General features: G+C 39.9%; 2 protein-coding genes across 7 annotated transcripts in view; one reads left to right on the top strand and one right to left on the bottom strand.

Moving 5' to 3' along the window:
• The window catches only part of LOC119140796 (sorting nexin-2-like), a 50,160-nt gene extending 38,752 nt beyond the window's left edge, over positions 1-11,408 (bottom strand). For 2 of the 6 annotated variants that reach the window (XM_037372401.1, XM_037372400.1), the window contains exons 1-2: positions 10,229-11,404; positions 7,633-7,750 (exon numbers count right to left, since the gene is read on the bottom strand). In XM_037372401.1, the coding sequence (XP_037228298.1) occupies positions 7,633-7,750; positions 10,229-10,336 (226 nt within the window). In that variant the 5' untranslated portion in view covers positions 10,337-11,404. Of the gene's footprint in view, positions 1-7,632; positions 7,751-10,228 lie in introns of all 6 variants that reach the window. The other 4 variants (XM_037372396.1, XM_037372402.1, XM_037372398.1 and 1 more) reach the window with 3 other exon arrangements.
• Positions 1-17,818, top strand: part of LOC119140802 (spindlin-Z) — a 314,042-nt gene that overhangs the window by 104,116 nt on the left and 192,108 nt on the right. The window lies entirely within an intron of this gene.

Raw genomic sequence — 17,818 nt, 5'->3', positions numbered from 1 at the left:
CATCCATCCAGGAAAATTACTGCTCCAGTGTCTGCTGGGCAGAGTAGAAGGGCTGATCATACTTTTGACCCTGATGAAGGGACTTCTGTTTTGCAGTTACAAAAATCAAGTAATGAAGACTCCAACCAGGAATAGAGGGGCCCTGCCTTTGGGTAGGCAGAGGAAAGGGACAACTGGGTTTACTGGACTGTGTGGGTTTGATGGCTCAGCATATCAGCCCCACATGATTATAAAGCTCTAGTGGACACCAGTGCATAGTGTACTCTAATACCATCAGATTACAAAGGGGCAGAATCCATCTGTACTTCCAGAGTGATGGGAGGATCCCAAGAACTGTCTGTGTTGGAGGCTGAGGTAAGCCTAACTGAGAATGAGTGGCAAAAGCATCCTACTGTGACTGGTCCAAAGGCTCCATGTATCCTTGGCATAGACTACCTCAGGAGAAGGTACTTTAAAGACCCAAAAGGCTACCAGTGGGCTTTTGGTATTGCTGCCTTGAGTACGGAGAAGATTAAAGAGATGTCTAGCTTGCCTGGTCCGTCAGAGGATCCGTCTGTGGTGGGGTTGCTGCAAGTTAAAGAACAACAGGTTCCAATTGCTACCATGACAGTGCAGTGGCAACAATATCGCACCAATTGAGACTCCCTGGTTCCTATCCATAAGCTGATCTGTCAACTAGAGTCAAGGAGTCATCAGTAAGTCTCATTCACACTTTTTTAAAGTGTCATATGGCCAGTGCAAAAATCTAACAGAGAGTGGAAGCTAACAGTGGACTATTGAGGCCTGAACAAAGTCACACTGTCACTGAGCACCACCATACCAGACATGCTAGAACTCCAATATGAACTGGAGTCAAAGGCTGCCAAATGCTATACAACAATTGATATTACAAATCCATTTTTCTCAATCCCTTTGGCAGCAGAGTGCAGACCACAGTTTGCTTTCACTTGGAGGTATCCAGTACACCTGGAATCAACTGCACCAGGGATGGAAACACAGTCCTACAATTTGTCATGGATTGATACAGACTGCACTGGAACAAGGTGAAACTCCTGAACACCTGCAGTATATCGATGCCATCATGTGGGGCAACACAGCAGAGGAAGTGTTTGAGAAGGGGAGAAGAAAAATCCAAATTATTTTCGAAGCTGGTTTTGCCATAAACCAAAGAAAGGTCAAAGGACCTATACAGGAAATTCAGTTTTTAAGAATAAAATGGCAAGATGAGAGTCGTCATATCCCAACGGGTGAGATCAATAAAATAACAGCTATGTCTCCACCAACTAAAAAAAGAAACACAAGCATTCTTAGGAGTTGTGGGTTTTTGGAGAATGCATATTCCAGGTTACAGTCTGATTGTACGCCCTCTCTATCAAGTGACCCAGAAGAACGATTTTGAATGGGGCCCTGAGCACCAGCAAGCCTTTGCACAAATTAAATAGTTCATGCAGTACCACTTGGGCCAATCCAGACAGGACAAGATGTAAAAAACATGCTTTACATTTCATCCAGGGATAAAGGCCTCACTTGGAGCCTCTGGCAGAAAGCACCTAGAAAGACACGAGGTCAACCTTTAGGGGTTTGGAGCTGGGGATACAAAGGATCTGAAGCCTGTTACACTCTAAGTGAAAAAGAAATATTATCAGCATATGAAGGAATTTGAGCTGATTCAGAAGTAATTCATACTGAAGCACAGTTCCTTTTGGCACCTAGATTGTGCTTGGATGGATGTTTAAAGGGAGGGTCCCCTCTACACATCATGCAACTGATGCTACATGAAGTTGGTCGCACTGATCACGCAACAGGCTTGAATGGGAAACCCCGACTGCCCAGGAATCCTGGAAACGGTCATGGACTGGCCAGAAGGTCAAACCTTCAGTGTCACCTGAGGTGACTCATGCTGAAGAGGCCCCAGTGTATAATAAATTACCAGAAAATTAGAAGCAATATGCCCTGTTTACAGATGGAACCTGTCGTACTGTGGGAAAACATTGAAGGCGGAAAGCTGCTCTGTGAAGTCCTACACAGCAAGCTGAAGAAATTGCTGAAGGACAAATAGAATTGAGTCAGTTTGCAGAGGTGAAAGCCATCCAGATGGCTTTAGATATTGCTGGACGAGGAAAATGGCCAAGACTTTACCTCTGTACTGAATCATGAATTGTCTGTGGGGACAAGAAAATGCTCTGTGGGGATGGCTACAGCAATGGAAGCAGAGCAACTGGCAACACAGAGGAAAACCCATCTGGGATTCTGCATTGTGGCAAGATATTGCTGCTTGGTTGGAGAACCAGGTTGTAAAAGTACATCACATCGATGCTCATGTACCCAAGAGCTGGGCCACTGAAGAACATCAAAACAATGAGTAGGTGGAGCAAGCTGCTAGAATTGAAGTGGCTCAGGTGGATCTGAATTGGGAACATAAGGGAGAGCAATTTATTGCTCGATGGGTTCATGCCACATCAGGACATCTAGGAAGGGATGCAACATACAAATAGGCTCATGATCAAGGGGTGGACTTGATTATTGATGCCATTGCACAGGATATTCATGAATGTCAAACGTGCACCATAATAAAACAAGCTAAGCGGCTAAAGCCTTTTTGGTATAGAGAACAATGGCTGAAATATCAATATAGGGAGGCCTGGCAGATTGATTATATCACACTACCATGAACCCACCATGGCAAGCACCATGTGCTTATAATGGTGGAAGTGACTACTGGATGGTTGGAAACATACCCTGTGCCCCATGCCACTGCTCAGAACACTATCCTGGGCCTTGAAAAGCAAGCCTTATGGCAACATGGCACTGCAGAAAGAATTGAATCAGACAATGTGACTCATTTCCAAAACAACCTCATAAACACCTGGGCTAAGGAACATGGCATTGACTGGGTGTATCACATCCCCTGACATGCACCAGCCTCCGGGAAAACTGAATAATACAATGGACTGTTAAAAACTACACTGAGAGTAATGGGTGCTGAGACATTTAAGCATTGGGATACACATTTAGCAGAAACCACTTGGTTAGTTAACACCAGAGGATCTGCCAGTCAACCTGGCCCTGCCCAATCAAAACACCTGCAAACTGTGGAAGGAGATGAAATCCCCTTATTACATATAAGGAACTTGTTGGGAAAAACAGTCTGGGTTATTTCTTCCTCAGGAAAGGATAAACCTACTCAAGGTATTGGTTTTGCTCAACAACCTGGATGCACTTGGTGGGTAATGCAGAAAGATGAAGGAGTCCAATGTGTACCTCAAAGTGATTTAATCCTGGGTGAAAATACTCCATGATTGGAGTTGCATGTTATAGGAATTACTATAGCAGGAACACTTTGTTAGCCAAGCTAAGAGTAAGGGGAGGAGTTCATTGCAATGTTAAACCTTATAACCTAGTCCAAAGAAAACAGAGGTGGAGATTGTAATGGATATACCTTTAAAATGTTGTAACCCATGAGCTACATGTTACAGGAATGACTATAGCAAAACCCACCTGAACCATTGGAGGACAAACCTTACAAGCAGCAATGCAAGTGCAGCAGTGACCCAACCTGAGTTGGCTTTGGTGTCCAGTAACTCCATGCAACACACCTCTCCTGTCCTGAGTGACCGCCATAACAGATGGAGCCCAAAGTCATGGACTAAATTAACTCAATGGACATTTTGTAGACATTTATGGATATTTTACAGGGGTGATCCATAGACTAAGGGAATAAATGATATCTGTGTATTATATCAAAGGATAGGAAGGGGCGTGGTAGTTATTGAGAATGTATTGGATAGTGTGGGACCTGAGCATAACATATATGGTATGGAATAAGGGGTGGAGAATGTGCTAGTTTTGGCTGGGATAGTTAATTTTCTTCACGGTAGCTAGTATGGGGCTACATTTTGGATTTGTGACCAAAACAATGTTGATAATTCAGGGATGTTTTAGTTATTGCTGAGCAGTGCTTACACAGAGTCAAGGCCTTCTCTGCTCCTTATACCACCCCACCAGCAAGTAGCCTGGGGGTGCACAAAAAGTTGGGAGGAGACAGCTGGGACAGATGACTCCAACTGACTAGTGGGATATTCCATACCATATGACATCATGCTCAGCATATAAACTAGAGAGAAATTTGGCCGGGGGCCACTATATGGGGACTGGCTGGGCATCAGTCAGTTGGTGGTGAACAACTGTTTTTCATTTGCATCACTTGTCTGTCTTGGGTTTTATTTGTTGTTGGGGTTTTTTTGTTATTTTCCTTTTCATTACATCATTATTATTATTATATTTCAATTATTAAACTGTTCTTATCTCAACCCATGAGTTTTCTCACTTTTGCCTTTCCAGTTCTCTTCCCCCCACATCCTGCTGCGGGGCAGGAGTGAGTGAGCTTGGTTGCCAGCTGGTGTTAAACCATAACACCATGGTCTTCACTAAGGCTACAGGGGAATCTCTGCTCCAGCACCTGGAGCACCTCCTCCCCTTGCTTCTTCACTGGCCTTGGTGTCTGCATAATTGTATGTCTCACATTCTCACTCCTCTCTTCTGACTGCTGTTGCATAGCAGGTTTTTTTCCTCCCTTAAATAGGAATATCTAAAAACAGTTTATTGCAGATGTAACCTTATAGCTGTCCTTAAAACACAGTAGCAAAGAGTTTTTAAAAATATAGTCAAAAAAGCCTACAAAAATTCGAGATTCTGAACTGTGTTAAGACAGTACAGGACATTTTCTAATTTGTTCTCTCTCACCTCCTTTTCCATTAGGTTGCATTATTAGGCGAACAATGAAAAAGATTTATGAAGCCTACAGTAGTTAGAGAGGAAAATCATCACATTTTTACAAATAAGTCTGCAAAACTACAGTTTTTTTAATGCTCTACAAAAGTCAGTCCCTCCTTTCAGGAGCCATTCATAGGACTTCCTTTACCTGGGTTTTATAGTGTCTAATAATTCAACGTGAAGGACCAACACAAGCTAGGAAGTTGTAGAACTTCATTCTCTTCCCCTCCAGTTAACTGTCCCTATAATCTTTCAAGATAAGATTTCTTTGGAATTTCAGCATATTGGGAAAAAAAAAAAGTTGCATTCAATTTTTATTCTTTTAAAACTTGAGCCTTGCTTTCATAGAAAATAAGGCTTACACAATCAAGCTAAAAGCAAGGAAATGGATATCTCACGTAGCCTTCTCGCATTGGTTCCTGTTCATAGCAAATCAGCATCAGAAAGGCTGGATGACCATCAATGTCTAGCAAAACAGTGCTAAAGAGTGCTCATGAGTACACAGCACTGGAACAAAAATTAGACATTGCTTTTGAGAATACATATGCTGACAGTGATACAAATTTAGAAGTTCATCACTAGGACAGAACTGTATTATGCAAAATTCCTGTTTAGAACAGGCTACTGTTAAAAATATCATGTTTCTGCAAGTTGTGTTAAGCTCTATAAATAAGTCTTTTTTTCCCCATTTGAGAGTTTTCACTAGCCTTTGTATATGAATTGACCTTTTAAAAATCACTTTTAGTTGCATTAGACATGCAGCACGTCAGATGCTTTCACAGTTGAATGCTGCTTACATTTGAAGAAATGTCTTCCATAGTAAAATTCAAACTCATTAAATGATTTATCTTTTTTCAGTGTTCCATTCACTTGCAACAATCTGGCTGCTAAACTGTTACTTCTGTCTGGATCTCATCAATATTTAGTCCAGCCACCTTTTTTCTTAATTTAATATTTTCCAGCCAAAGGAGAACCTGCTTTCCTAAAAGGCAAAGGGCCTGTGACCCTACAGCTACAAAAAGCTGACTTTACATACTGAAGCTATATAACCAAATTAAAAATAAAGCTTTCTTGTACTAGCAAAGTGTTCCTAGTCTTTGTAGGTCATAAGATCAGACAATATAAATACAAAACTACTAGGATTATCACTGAATTCTTAATTATTCTCCATTTCATTTAAGACTGTTTTAAGAGAGTTTGCAAACTATGACACTGTTAGAATCTAAGTTCAAATATATGCAAATATAAGTTTGATAAATTGAGAACAAAGGTAATGGACACACGTATACACTTATTTATATAAAGCAGCCCAGAACTAAATACTATAAACTTTATTTAAATATAATTACATCAGGATACAAACAAAGATAAGATTAGGAGTGTATTCAAAGTAGACTGTCAACTGACTCACTAATAGGAAAAGTGTTAGATTAAGAAGCAATGTTTAGAACCATCCTTTGATATGCAATATATTCTAAACATTACATCTCTTGAATAGTAAATGCTCCTACACCTGTAATTGTGACAGCAACCATAATCCATGTTACAAAAAATAGACTGTAGAAAACCAACATCAAAGTAGTGACTGACCAAGGATTAAAAATAAGTGTAATTGATTACTTATCAAAACTTTCATACATCTCTCTCCAAAACGTCCAGTACTGTCAAATATTAGAGACCAAATCTTACACTAGTGAAATGCCAGGACTGATCCCATATGTCAGTTCTTAACCTTTTTATTATAATAAAAAAGTCTTTTAATAAGTAGAAATGCCCTTCAACTTGCAATATGATCTGAATTATCAGTCTTCGTAATTGGAAAAAAGGACTGGGACAGCTATAAATGGTTATACAGTAAAAAACAAGGCTTTAACTTGCTCATGTTTTTACACACACATGAAGTTGAATATTATTACATAACAAGACATGCTATATTACCATCAGCAGAACAAGTTATTAACTAGCTAACACTGTCACACTATGCAGTGACAGTATATATCATAGAGAAACCTATATTTAGTAATGAAACTTAACTAAAGCTAGAGTCTCACAAGAAAAAATCCTGTACATCATTGTCAAGTTCTTAAGACATTTAACTTTTCTATCAAATAAGCTTCTCAAAGTGCCATTCCTTCAGTATGTAATTCTTAATAGTTCCATTACAAAAATATGTATTGTCAAGAGCGTAGCAAAGTTTTTACTGCTCAGATGACAACACACAAATTTGGTGAAAAAAAATCTCCAGTTTTAATTTACTATTGAAATTTTTAAAAGCTCATCTACCCCTAAAGAGAAGTCACATATCACTTCTCTGCTAATAAGCAATATTGTCTTCTGCTTGCAGTTTAGAAAGGTGACAGTTCAAAACAGTTTTACAATAATATTCAACTGTATTAACAGTAGAACAAACTTTACGCAAAGAACTTCAGCTGTTTTTCCTTTTATAGTGTGTCACTTTTCTTGCAAATTATTTCAAGTTCATAAATTTGACAGTATATTGCAGAAGATCATAGGACTTCAATTAAATAGGTGATCACCGAATCCAATAAAGAATGATCAACAAAGACCAGTGATACTCCTAATATCCAAAGGAAAACATTACTTAATGAATTTTCCAGAAAGTATATCTTCAACAGGTTGAACAATGGTTAAGATTTACGACAATATTAAATTGCTTAAACTTAAAATCAGAGTTTCCATTGCAAGGGTACTGCTTCATATTTCCTTACAGACATGGAAATTACCTTTTACAGCATAAAAAGGTTTTCTTCCTCCTCCTCCTCCTCACAAAAGCACACCCCTTTAAGTCCAAAAAGAAAAGAGTCTATGAAGCTACATTAGAAGAAAAAAAGCAGTTACCAGCAAAGAGTTCTTCTCTATCATCATCTGGCATGAATTCTGCTGGCTTTGGACCATTAGAGTTTGTGCTGAGGTCTTCTGCAGGAAGACTTGCTAGCTCTGGAGATGAAGAACTTGACTGTTATAAAAAGAGGAAAAAAAAATGAAATAGCAGAGAACCAGTTGTCACATATCAGTATATAAGTATTGCAGTAAACATTCTTTCATTACAAAGAAACAAAGCAAGATGATGTACAGAAAGGAAACCCAATCAACTATTTCCATTCCCTATTCTTAGTGGGATAACAATAAACAAAGGATACAAACTAGTCAGCAGCTCTTTTCATTTCTGTCAGAAAAAATAATAAATACCCATTTCCTCGAGCATAATTTACATGAAAAACTACTACAGAAATATCTAGAATAAGTATATTAGCATTCTGAATGTAGTTTCATTATGAAGGTCCTTTTGGAAAGGCTTATATTTAGATTACGTTTAGTAATTTTTTCTATGTTAAAAAAAAGTCTCCAAGTGCTCCATACCAGTTTTTCAGAGATTAAGTGAACATGTTAGCTCCATTCAAACAATACACAGCTGCTTGCAGCCATAAGAAATTTCAAAGTTTCATTTATTTTTACTGTTCATAATATATATGAAATTTATATTTTGTTGGAACAAAGTTAGGCGAGTTAACAAAATTTCTTATAAAGCAAATGCTAACACTGAAGCTATTTTAATAGAATTATTAGCAATGTTACAGCTTTTTCACTGCTTAGCTTAGCCAAATTATAGGTAAAAACAGAACAGTATATCTTCTGTGAAGTGCAAAAAGAAGGGGGGGGGAAGGAGGGGGGCAAGAACAGAAATTAATCACACAAAAAGCAAGGAGCCAGCTCCAAGATTAAAACAGTTAGGAACCCTCTCAAAGCACCATAACCTTCACATAAATTGGTTTTGGACCTCACTGTCACCTGCCATGCTCTCCTCTCTAGTTAATCAGCAAACATACATATGGTCAGGATTAAGTCAGCTCTGGTTTTATTTTAATAGAGCTGCTACTGCCATTTAGAAACAGCTAGTTCGTGAATATTATAGGACTACAACACCACAACAATACTAAAATATATACATTTAATTAGAGCCACACCATGAAATAATCGTTCTTCTCTGGACTAAGGTGCCCTGTACACTTAAGTTAAACAATCTAGCTTTAAGCTAGGGAGAAGTTCAGACTCAATCTTCGTGATCTCTTCCTTCCAAATTTGCTAGAAATTCACAAGAGCAAGGTTCTTTCCTAAGCACTCTAGTTGATTAAAAGTAAAAAAAGCTTTTGTCTTCAAAGTTTCTCTTTAAGCAATGAGGCTTCCCTTTGCGACTTAATTACTTTCTTCCAAATAAAATGACTACAAAAACAAAGCAGCACAATAGAACGGTCAACCAAACCACTCAATACAGAGAAAGGGCATTTCTTCACCAGTTCTTCCAGCTATAGTTTTCAGTAACTATTTTTAATTGTTAAGATGAGGAATTTTCATTGTTATAGTGTGGATTAGATATTAATTCTATCACATCTCTTGGGAGTTTAATTCAAGAGCACATCAATAAAGAAATTATTTATGTTTTATTGCAGTTTTTCTGAAAGTATAAAACTAGACTCTCCAATAATACACACTGTATCACAGAGATGTAAAGAAGTCTATTAAAATAGATCCTGACAACTGCAGGTTCACAAATCATATAATTTGTTATTCCTTCACAGTATTTTTCCACAGATTTTTTTGTTGGTAGCATTGCACAGATTATCTATAAAAAGAAAAAAAAACCCCAAAATTTTTAAGCTACTTCAGAGAAGGCAAGTGTCTTTAAAAAATACATTTAAGAGCCTCTTTACTTATTGACCTTTCTAAGGACAAGCAACAGTCAGAGCAAAACAAAGAAATACACACTGATGTTATTACTGTAAAGGTCAGAGAAAGGAAACTTCAGGAAATGTGGAACACAATTTTCTTTTTAAAAACTATACACAAAGAACAAAATTTTTCCATAAGTCATTAGCACAGGTGAAACACGTCCACAACTTAGAAAAAGGCTCCCACTTTAACGAATATATGAGCATTTTTCAGAACTAGGAAGTATTTACACATTCAGTTGTATTGGTTGGGTTTTTTTTATTAGACTCCTGACATGGAAAGTAAGACTGGTTTATAGATGTATTCACCACACATTTTTAGATCTTTCAGATTCTTGATTTCTCTGAACAATTGCAGGTGTGATACCTGGAGAGAGACTTTTCCGTGGGTTTTTTTGACAGGAGAAAGACTTCAGGGGAAACGACCGAGTCCACGCGGGGCTGAGAGTCCCGGAGGGCCCCTGGCGAGGCAACTCTCCTCACCAAAAGGCAAGAGCCAAGGAGCTGCTGCTCTCAAAGAGAACGACGAGGGCCACAGCCCGAGGCCGAAATGGGGGTGGGAATGGACCCCCAGTAGTCAAGGAGGGCCTGATGGGCGCCGGCACCATCACATTCCACCGCGGAGGTCTAGGCAATGGCTGGGCCCCGCAGTAATAGACTACGCCGGAGAAAGAGAGAGGGCGACTGCAAGATAAGCGGGCTCTCACCTCCAAGGTGGATACGGGGCTAGCAAAGACGTTCTTGCCATCCTCCAGCACCTCGAAGTCGGCGGGACGTACCTCCACCAATAGCGGAATCTCTCTCTGCGCCGCCATCTTCCCCTCCAGCCTGGGTCACCAGTCCCAGCCTCCTGCTCTCACGTGACAACCCGACCCCCGCCTCCTCGCACCACGTGATTGGAAGAGCTAGGAAGGGAGGCGGGGGGAAAAAGGGGTAGTACGCACGCCTGCATCTCTGTGGCTCCCTTTTTTCCTGCTGCTGTGGGCGGGTATCACTGCGGTTGGATTGGGGTGGTGCTAGTTTCTCCTATTGTTGGGATCGTGTGTGTCCGCTGTCTGTCCATTTTCCCCCGCCTCCTTTCCCCCCCCTCCGGTAGGGCAAGATGGGAACGGAGAACTAGAGGGAGAGGGTTAGCGTGTACCTGGCCCGTGTCCGCGCCCGCCGAAGGCTGCCTGCCCTTGGGCTTGGGTACGCGGGCTCCGTGTCGCGGGGGGCTGTGTGCCCGCAGAGCAACCTTTTGACCCTGACCAGGGTGGGCTCTATGGAAGCACTGGGGTGGCTGTGTACCTGCATGGGCCTGGCTGGGATTGACTTACCTGGTATGAGCAAACCTATAGATATAAATTCATCCATCAATTGGGTTACATCATTAACAGTGCATCATTGCAAGCAAATTGCTGAACTTTTGGTTTCCCTCTCCATCCTATGAAAGGAGACAGCTGTAGGTGTACTGTTAGAGCATCTAGATAAGTTGAGAAACTGGATGTTTGCTGGTAGCTGTGATTTGAAATCGTCACTGTGATAAAACAGTTTAATAAGGCTGGTCATTTTTGTTTAAATCCAGCAAAGTCTTCCTTCTCATAAAACACAAAGTCTGTGTCCCAAAATATTTGTATTTTAGGAATCTCATCCATCTATACATGGTTGTTATTGTCACAAAAATTTTGAAACTGGTCAATGCCAACTGAAGAGAAAGGCTAGGACACAAAGTATAGAATTACAAGAGTATCCTTTATTCATGCATGAGGTGTCCCATCCAAACTAAGGCACCCTGAATGTGGTTTTACATATGGTTCTTATATGTTTCAACCGTTCAGGTACAACATGATTTGATCAATCACTACTTAATGCACACTTGCTGTTTTGCAAAGCAACTATAATTTTATGGCATGTGCTGGTTTTGGCTGGGATAATTTTCTTCTTGGTAGCTAGCACAGTGCTGTGTTTTGGATTTGTGAACAAGTGTTGATAATTCAGGGATATTTTTCGTTATTGCTCAGCAGTACTTACACAGAGTCAAGGCCTTCTCTGTTTCTCACACCACCCTGCCAGCGAGTAGTTGGAAGAGGACACAGCTGGGACAGCTGACCCCAACTGACCATAGAGATACTCCATATCATATGACATCATGCTCAGCATGGGGGAAGAAGGAGGAAGAGGAGATGGTTACTTCCCAAATAACCATTACGCATGATGGATCCCTGCTTTCCTGGAGGTGGCTGAACATCTGCCTGCCCATGGGAAGTAGCGAATGAATTTCTTGTTTTGCTTTGCTTGCATGCACAGCTTTAGCTTTACCTATTAAACTGTCTTTATCTCAATCCATGATTTTTCTCACGTTTACTCTTTCAATTCTCTCCCCCATCCCACCAGGGGCAAGTGAGCAAGTGGCTGTGTGGTGCTTAATTGCTGGCTGGGGTTAAACCACAACAGGCATCATCATGCATCTGCTTCTTTCTTGATCTAGACATCCCTGGAGTCAGTCTTGCTACAGTTACTTATTTATGATGCCAGATAATGGGAGAGTTTCACAAAGGTGTTAGAGGAGCTAGGATGCTGGCATTAACTTTCGGTAGTCCAGGGGTATCCTTTATTCTTCAGGCTGTCCTCCTCCTTGCAATGACCTGGGGTCCTTTAGTCATGCTTACTTAATCATGACTGTTCTGTGTACAATGTAAAATATATATATATATCTCTTAAGAAAGTTCATACGATTCCATACTATAAAGACTAATTGGTACAATATTTAGGGAATAAGGTTTTCCTAACATTATCCTGAGTAATCTCATTTCTTTCAACAGAACTGAAATGGATAAAGCACAGCTACTTACATGGTTTAAAATAAGATCTTTCTCAGGGAGTGAGGATTAAAAGTATTGTCTTGTTCTTGCAGACCAGTCATTTAACCAAGTGCAGTAGTATTCACAATCACTAAAGCAGTATTTCTCATGTAAATAAAATATTTGCAGGCCATCTCCCTACATTACTATTTCTAAATTGCTCTTCTTTTTCTCCCTGTGACTTAGCTCACAAATTCTTAAATTCTTCCAAAAAGTCAGATGTCAATAGTGTCTGATAGTAAGCATTAGCTAATATACCTACAGTTCATTTGAACTGTTATTGTTGTTTCTTGTGGATAACTGACTAGCTGAAAAGGGTCACATAGACATAGTCCAGCTGGCTGGACAAAAATGCACATCGCTCTCAGCTTATCTGAAGTAAAGCAAAATACACTGTCTTTGGCTGTCCTTGTTACACAGTAACAGGAAGATTTTGGTGGGAAAAGAATGTTGCAGGTGGGAACAGAAAACTACAGAAGAGAAACTAGGGGCGGGCTTGGTATTTAGGCAACTAACCAATAATGAGCTTAACTTTTGTAATATGTATGAGCTAATTATAACAAGGCATAAAAGGTGACTGTAAGAGACAATAAACGAAGTCTGCTGATCACTCATATTGAGCGACTGTGTCTTCCCTCCGTCACGACAGTTTCTGTTATATTCAAGACAAGCTTTTAAAGGTATCTTTTGAGTTTCAGTTTTATCAAAGTACAGCATTCATCCACTCAGCACTTTATGAGGACTTTATTAATATTTGCTGCATTAAAGTTAATTTCTAAACTTTGTCCAATGGAGAACAGGAAGAATGAGTCTTATTCTACAGACTGCAACCTCTTGGGGCAAAGGCTGCATCTCTCCAGCATTTGCAAAGTGCCTAATAAGAACTAAAAGGAAAGGATACAGTCTATTTTCTTTCAGCCTCTTTCCAATCACATTGTGAGAAAGTGATAAATATATAAATAGAAATCTGTCTCATCTTGAAATTATTGAAACTTCATGCATAATTTTGTCTGTACTGCTCAAGCTTGACATGTAAGAAGTTGTTGTGAAGAATTCTCTCCTTGGAGATTCTGACTGCTGAGTTTAGAAAGAATGTCTCTCATTCCTGCTGACATCTGAGGAAGTTTCAGGCCCCATTTCTTGGCAGGAGGTCATTGAGTAAGACCTTACAGATCTGCCACTCACTAAATTTGTGCTTTGGGACTCCGAATTACCAATTGCAAATAACAAAAAAGTTTTCAAATAAAATAAATTTATTACATTGGAAGTTCTAACAAAAGGGAAAATATATCTTCTTACACTAATAAATGTAGATGGAAAAGGAACAGGCAAACTTTTAGGTATTTCATCAGGTCTGAAAAAGTTGTCCACTACTCTAATAAAAGATGCATCTTGAGACCAACATAGCTATGACACAATTACTGTAAGATATAATAGCTTGCTTCTCATTTATCAGATTTGATAGTATTTTTAAGTTTCCTGGGTATGGGACATTTTACAGCATATCCATGTTTCCTTTTTCTTCACAAAATAAAAATAGTAGTGACACTTAGGTTATGTAGATATGAGATGACTTATACTCTATGCACATTTTTATTCTTAAACTCAACCCATTGCTCTTTATTACATCTCTAAATAATTTTCAGAGTTCTTTTTAAGATGTAAAAATGTAGACTAAGAAACTGAAATAAACTATTCCAAATACACAAACATTTTTCATCCAGAAGCATACTTCTCTGGTCTCTAAGTTTTTTGTGGATGACACTATTGTTATATTCTTACTACCTTTCTAATTTTTTGTAGTATTCATGTTTTTCTATTCTGTTTCTGGAAGCTTCTTAAATAACTGGCACATACACATTTTATCTAGAAGTTATGATTCAAGCATTTTGGGAATAATTGTGTACCCTTTGACATTAAACCATTAAAATGAAATATTTTAGTTGCTGTGATTAGGAAAATCAAATAATATATACAATATTCTTTAAATTTCTGGCAATTATACTAATTTAGCATAGCACTAGGTGTTTAATGGTTTTCCACTAGACTGACTAGTTTTTTGACTTTCACCTTTGTGGGTTTTCAGAGAACAGATGAAAACTGGAGGAGTTCTTGGCCCATTAACCGCTTAGGCCTTTATATGCTTTGGAACCTGTACCAAACTACTGATAGTTTGGTTAAGGGGTTGAGTGCATCCGTCACAGTGGCGTGCTACAATTGATAGTGCTAATGCATTTTTTTCAATTCCTTTGGTAGCAAAATGCAACCCACAGAGTGCTTTCATGTGGAGGGGTGTCCAATACACCTGGAATTGTTACAGAAGGGTTAAGGTTTAATCCTAAGAATTTAGAAGTAGTCATGCATCCCAGGTTCGAATAGTTAGTGTGAAGGTACCTTGTTTGTTTGAAACTAATATTTCTATACTTGTAAGCAATAAATTCATGTTCTAACAAAGAGGTAGCCCTGGAGGATGAAGGAAAACCAGCCCAAGGCCAGTGATTCCAGGCCAAGAAAGAGACTGAGATGACCTGGTTTAAGACCATATATGGGGACTACAAAGGAGAACTCTGGCCAACTGAATAGAGGAGTGGGCAGATTTGCAGACCCTTGAGACCACCGAAGACCCCCACACTGGACAACTGGGCATGTGAGAGGGGGAGGTTGAATATTATGATTAGTTTGGGGCAATCTAATAAATACTTATGTCTTTTCTGGGAAATTTGTTCAATATGTATACATGTACTGCATAAAAAGAACTACCTGAGAGAAGGAAGCCATGAACGTTAGGTGGAATGATCCCCCATGCATCCAGCACCACAATAAAGAATGCCTGCTTCTTAATGCTACATTGGTGTTAAGGAGTTTTCTTATTCCTGATTTCAATGACAGAATTAGCTGTCCCAGGGGTGGAAGCAGAGCCCTACCATTTGTCATAGACTAATCCAAACTGTACTGGAAAAGGGTGATGCCCCTGAACATCTGCAATACATAAATGATATCATCGTGTGGGGCAACAAGGCAGAAGAAGTATTTGAGAAAGGAAAAAGAGTAATTCAGATTCTTCTGAAAGCTGGTTTTTCCATAAAGAAAAGCAAGGTCAAGGGACCTGCACAGGAGATTCAGTTCTTGGGAATAAAATGGCAGGATGGACATCATCATGTGCCTATGGATGTGGTCAACAAGATAGCAATTATGTCTCCACCAGCCAACAAGAAGGAAACACAAGCTTTCCTAGGCCTTGTGGGGTTCTGGAGAATGCATATTCCAGGTTATAGTCAGCCTGTGAGCCCTCTCTATTGAGTAACCCAAAAGAAGAGATCAAACAGGAGATTGCTTGTGCGGTAGCTCTTGGGCCTGTCTGAACAGGAGCAGCTGTGCAAAATGTACTCTACACTGCAGCTGGGGAGCATGGTCTCACCTGGAGCCTCTGGCAGAAAACATCAGGGGAAAATTGAGTTCAGCCATTAGGGTTTTGGAGCTGAGGGTATTGAGGATCAGAAGTCCACTACAACCCAACTGAAAAAGAGATACTAGCAGCATATGAGGGGGTTTGAGTTACTTTGGAAGTTGTTGGTGTTATAGATTTCCTAATAAGTTAAGATTGATTGACTTTATTTGATTGATTATTTGATTTTATAAAATCAATCATGTAATAGAAATATAGAAGGATAAGAAATATATTTTAATGAAACTTATTGTTATAGTAAAAAGCTGCTATAAAAAATCCTCTGTACAGCCCCGTACCAAGGCCGGAGGAATTGGTCAGAATCACCTAGTAGGAATGTTTAGAACTTAGATAACAGACTTAAGATTTTAGATGATTGTTTATATGTAACCTAGGAGGATGTACTAAAATGTCAAAATGAGAATTTATGTGGACTGGGAAGAGTCGAGTGAAGCAACCCATAGTTGCTGGCCAAGAAACAGTTACCTTAAGTGAAAGGTAATTCCGGCAGGGGGAGATCGAGACCACCGACTCATATACCACCTACCCAAATCATACCCCAGACCCATTTCCGGACCTTTCTAACCTTTATTGCGCAGAATCGGATATGGGAGGAGAGTATGTTAATGATTTATGGGAAACCTTATGATTATGCATGAATACTTAATGAATATGTATGAATGAGTTTTATATAAGGTGTATGATTTTGAACCATGGTGTGCGTCGATCGTGAGGGAACTCACTCACGCACCCGGCCGTCAATAAAGAAGTGTCTGCTTATCTACATCACATTGGTGTCGATAAGTTCTTCATTCCGAGATTTCGGTAACATTGGTACAGAAGCACATCTCCTTTTGGCACCACGATTGCCTGTGCTACACTGGATGTTTGAAGGAAACATCCCCTATACACATCATGCAACCAGCGCTACACGGAGTAAGTGGATAGTGTTGATCACACAACGAGATTGACTGGGGAAACCCAACTGCCCAGGAATCCTGAAAGAAATCATAGACTGGCCAGAAGGAAGAGATTTTGGAGCATTGCCTGAGGAGGTAGCTCGTGCCCAAGAGGCACCACCATAGAATGAGTTGTTAGAAGATGAAAAGTGTTATGCTTTGTTTACTGATGGATCCCATCATGTGGTAGGAAAGCATCTGAAGTGGAGATCTGCTGTGTGGAGTCCCACACGACAAGTTGTTGAGGCCACTGAAGGAGAAGATGCATCAAGTCAGTTTGCAGAAGTGAAAGCCATCCAACTAGCCCTAGACATTACTGAACGAGAAAAGTGGCCAGTACTCTATACTGACTCCTGGATGGTGGCTAATGCCCTATGGGGGTGGCTACAGCAGTGGAAGAAGACCAATTGGCAGAGCAGGGGTAAACCCATCTGGGCTGCTGCATTGTGGCAGGACATCACTTCTCAGATAGAAAACACGGCTTTAAAGGTATGTCATGATAGGTGCTCACATGCCCAAAAGCCATGTCACTGAGGAACATCAACACAATCAACAGGTAGACATGATATGGAGAAATAGTGTGAAATGGGGACAATGGACATCGATTGTGATTGTATATGTCTGCTCAAGGAATGTGGGTATGGTGACTAGTCATGGGTGCGGTGTCTGGTCACATAGGCACACAGCTTTGAGGAGACACCTACCCTTCTTCCTCTGACAAAGGGTCTATTTATAAAAAGGATGAGAAAAGGATGAGAGACATTCCAATGTTATCTAGAGGGAGGGAGTGCTAAGTCTTCTTGCTGGAGAAGATCAGATGGTCACAAGGACATGAATCACCTACAAACCTGCAAGACCACCACATTCCAGGCAAAGGACTGATAAGCTAATTAACATAGGAAGTGAGAGTAAGCGGGTTTAGGTAACGAATATGTATAGGCGTTAATTGAATATTCATTTGTTTTATTGTATAAATGTGAGATGGTTCGTCACTTCGGGCATGCACGCTTGTGGAGGAGCGATCCCCCGTGCATCTGCGCGCAATAAACATAC

This window comes from Falco rusticolus, chromosome W (assembly GCF_015220075.1).
Source record: "Falco rusticolus isolate bFalRus1 chromosome W, bFalRus1.pri, whole genome shotgun sequence".
Classification (NCBI taxonomy): Eukaryota; Metazoa; Chordata; class Aves; order Falconiformes; family Falconidae; genus Falco; species Falco rusticolus.
This window is presented reverse-complemented; position numbering and strand designations above follow the sequence as displayed.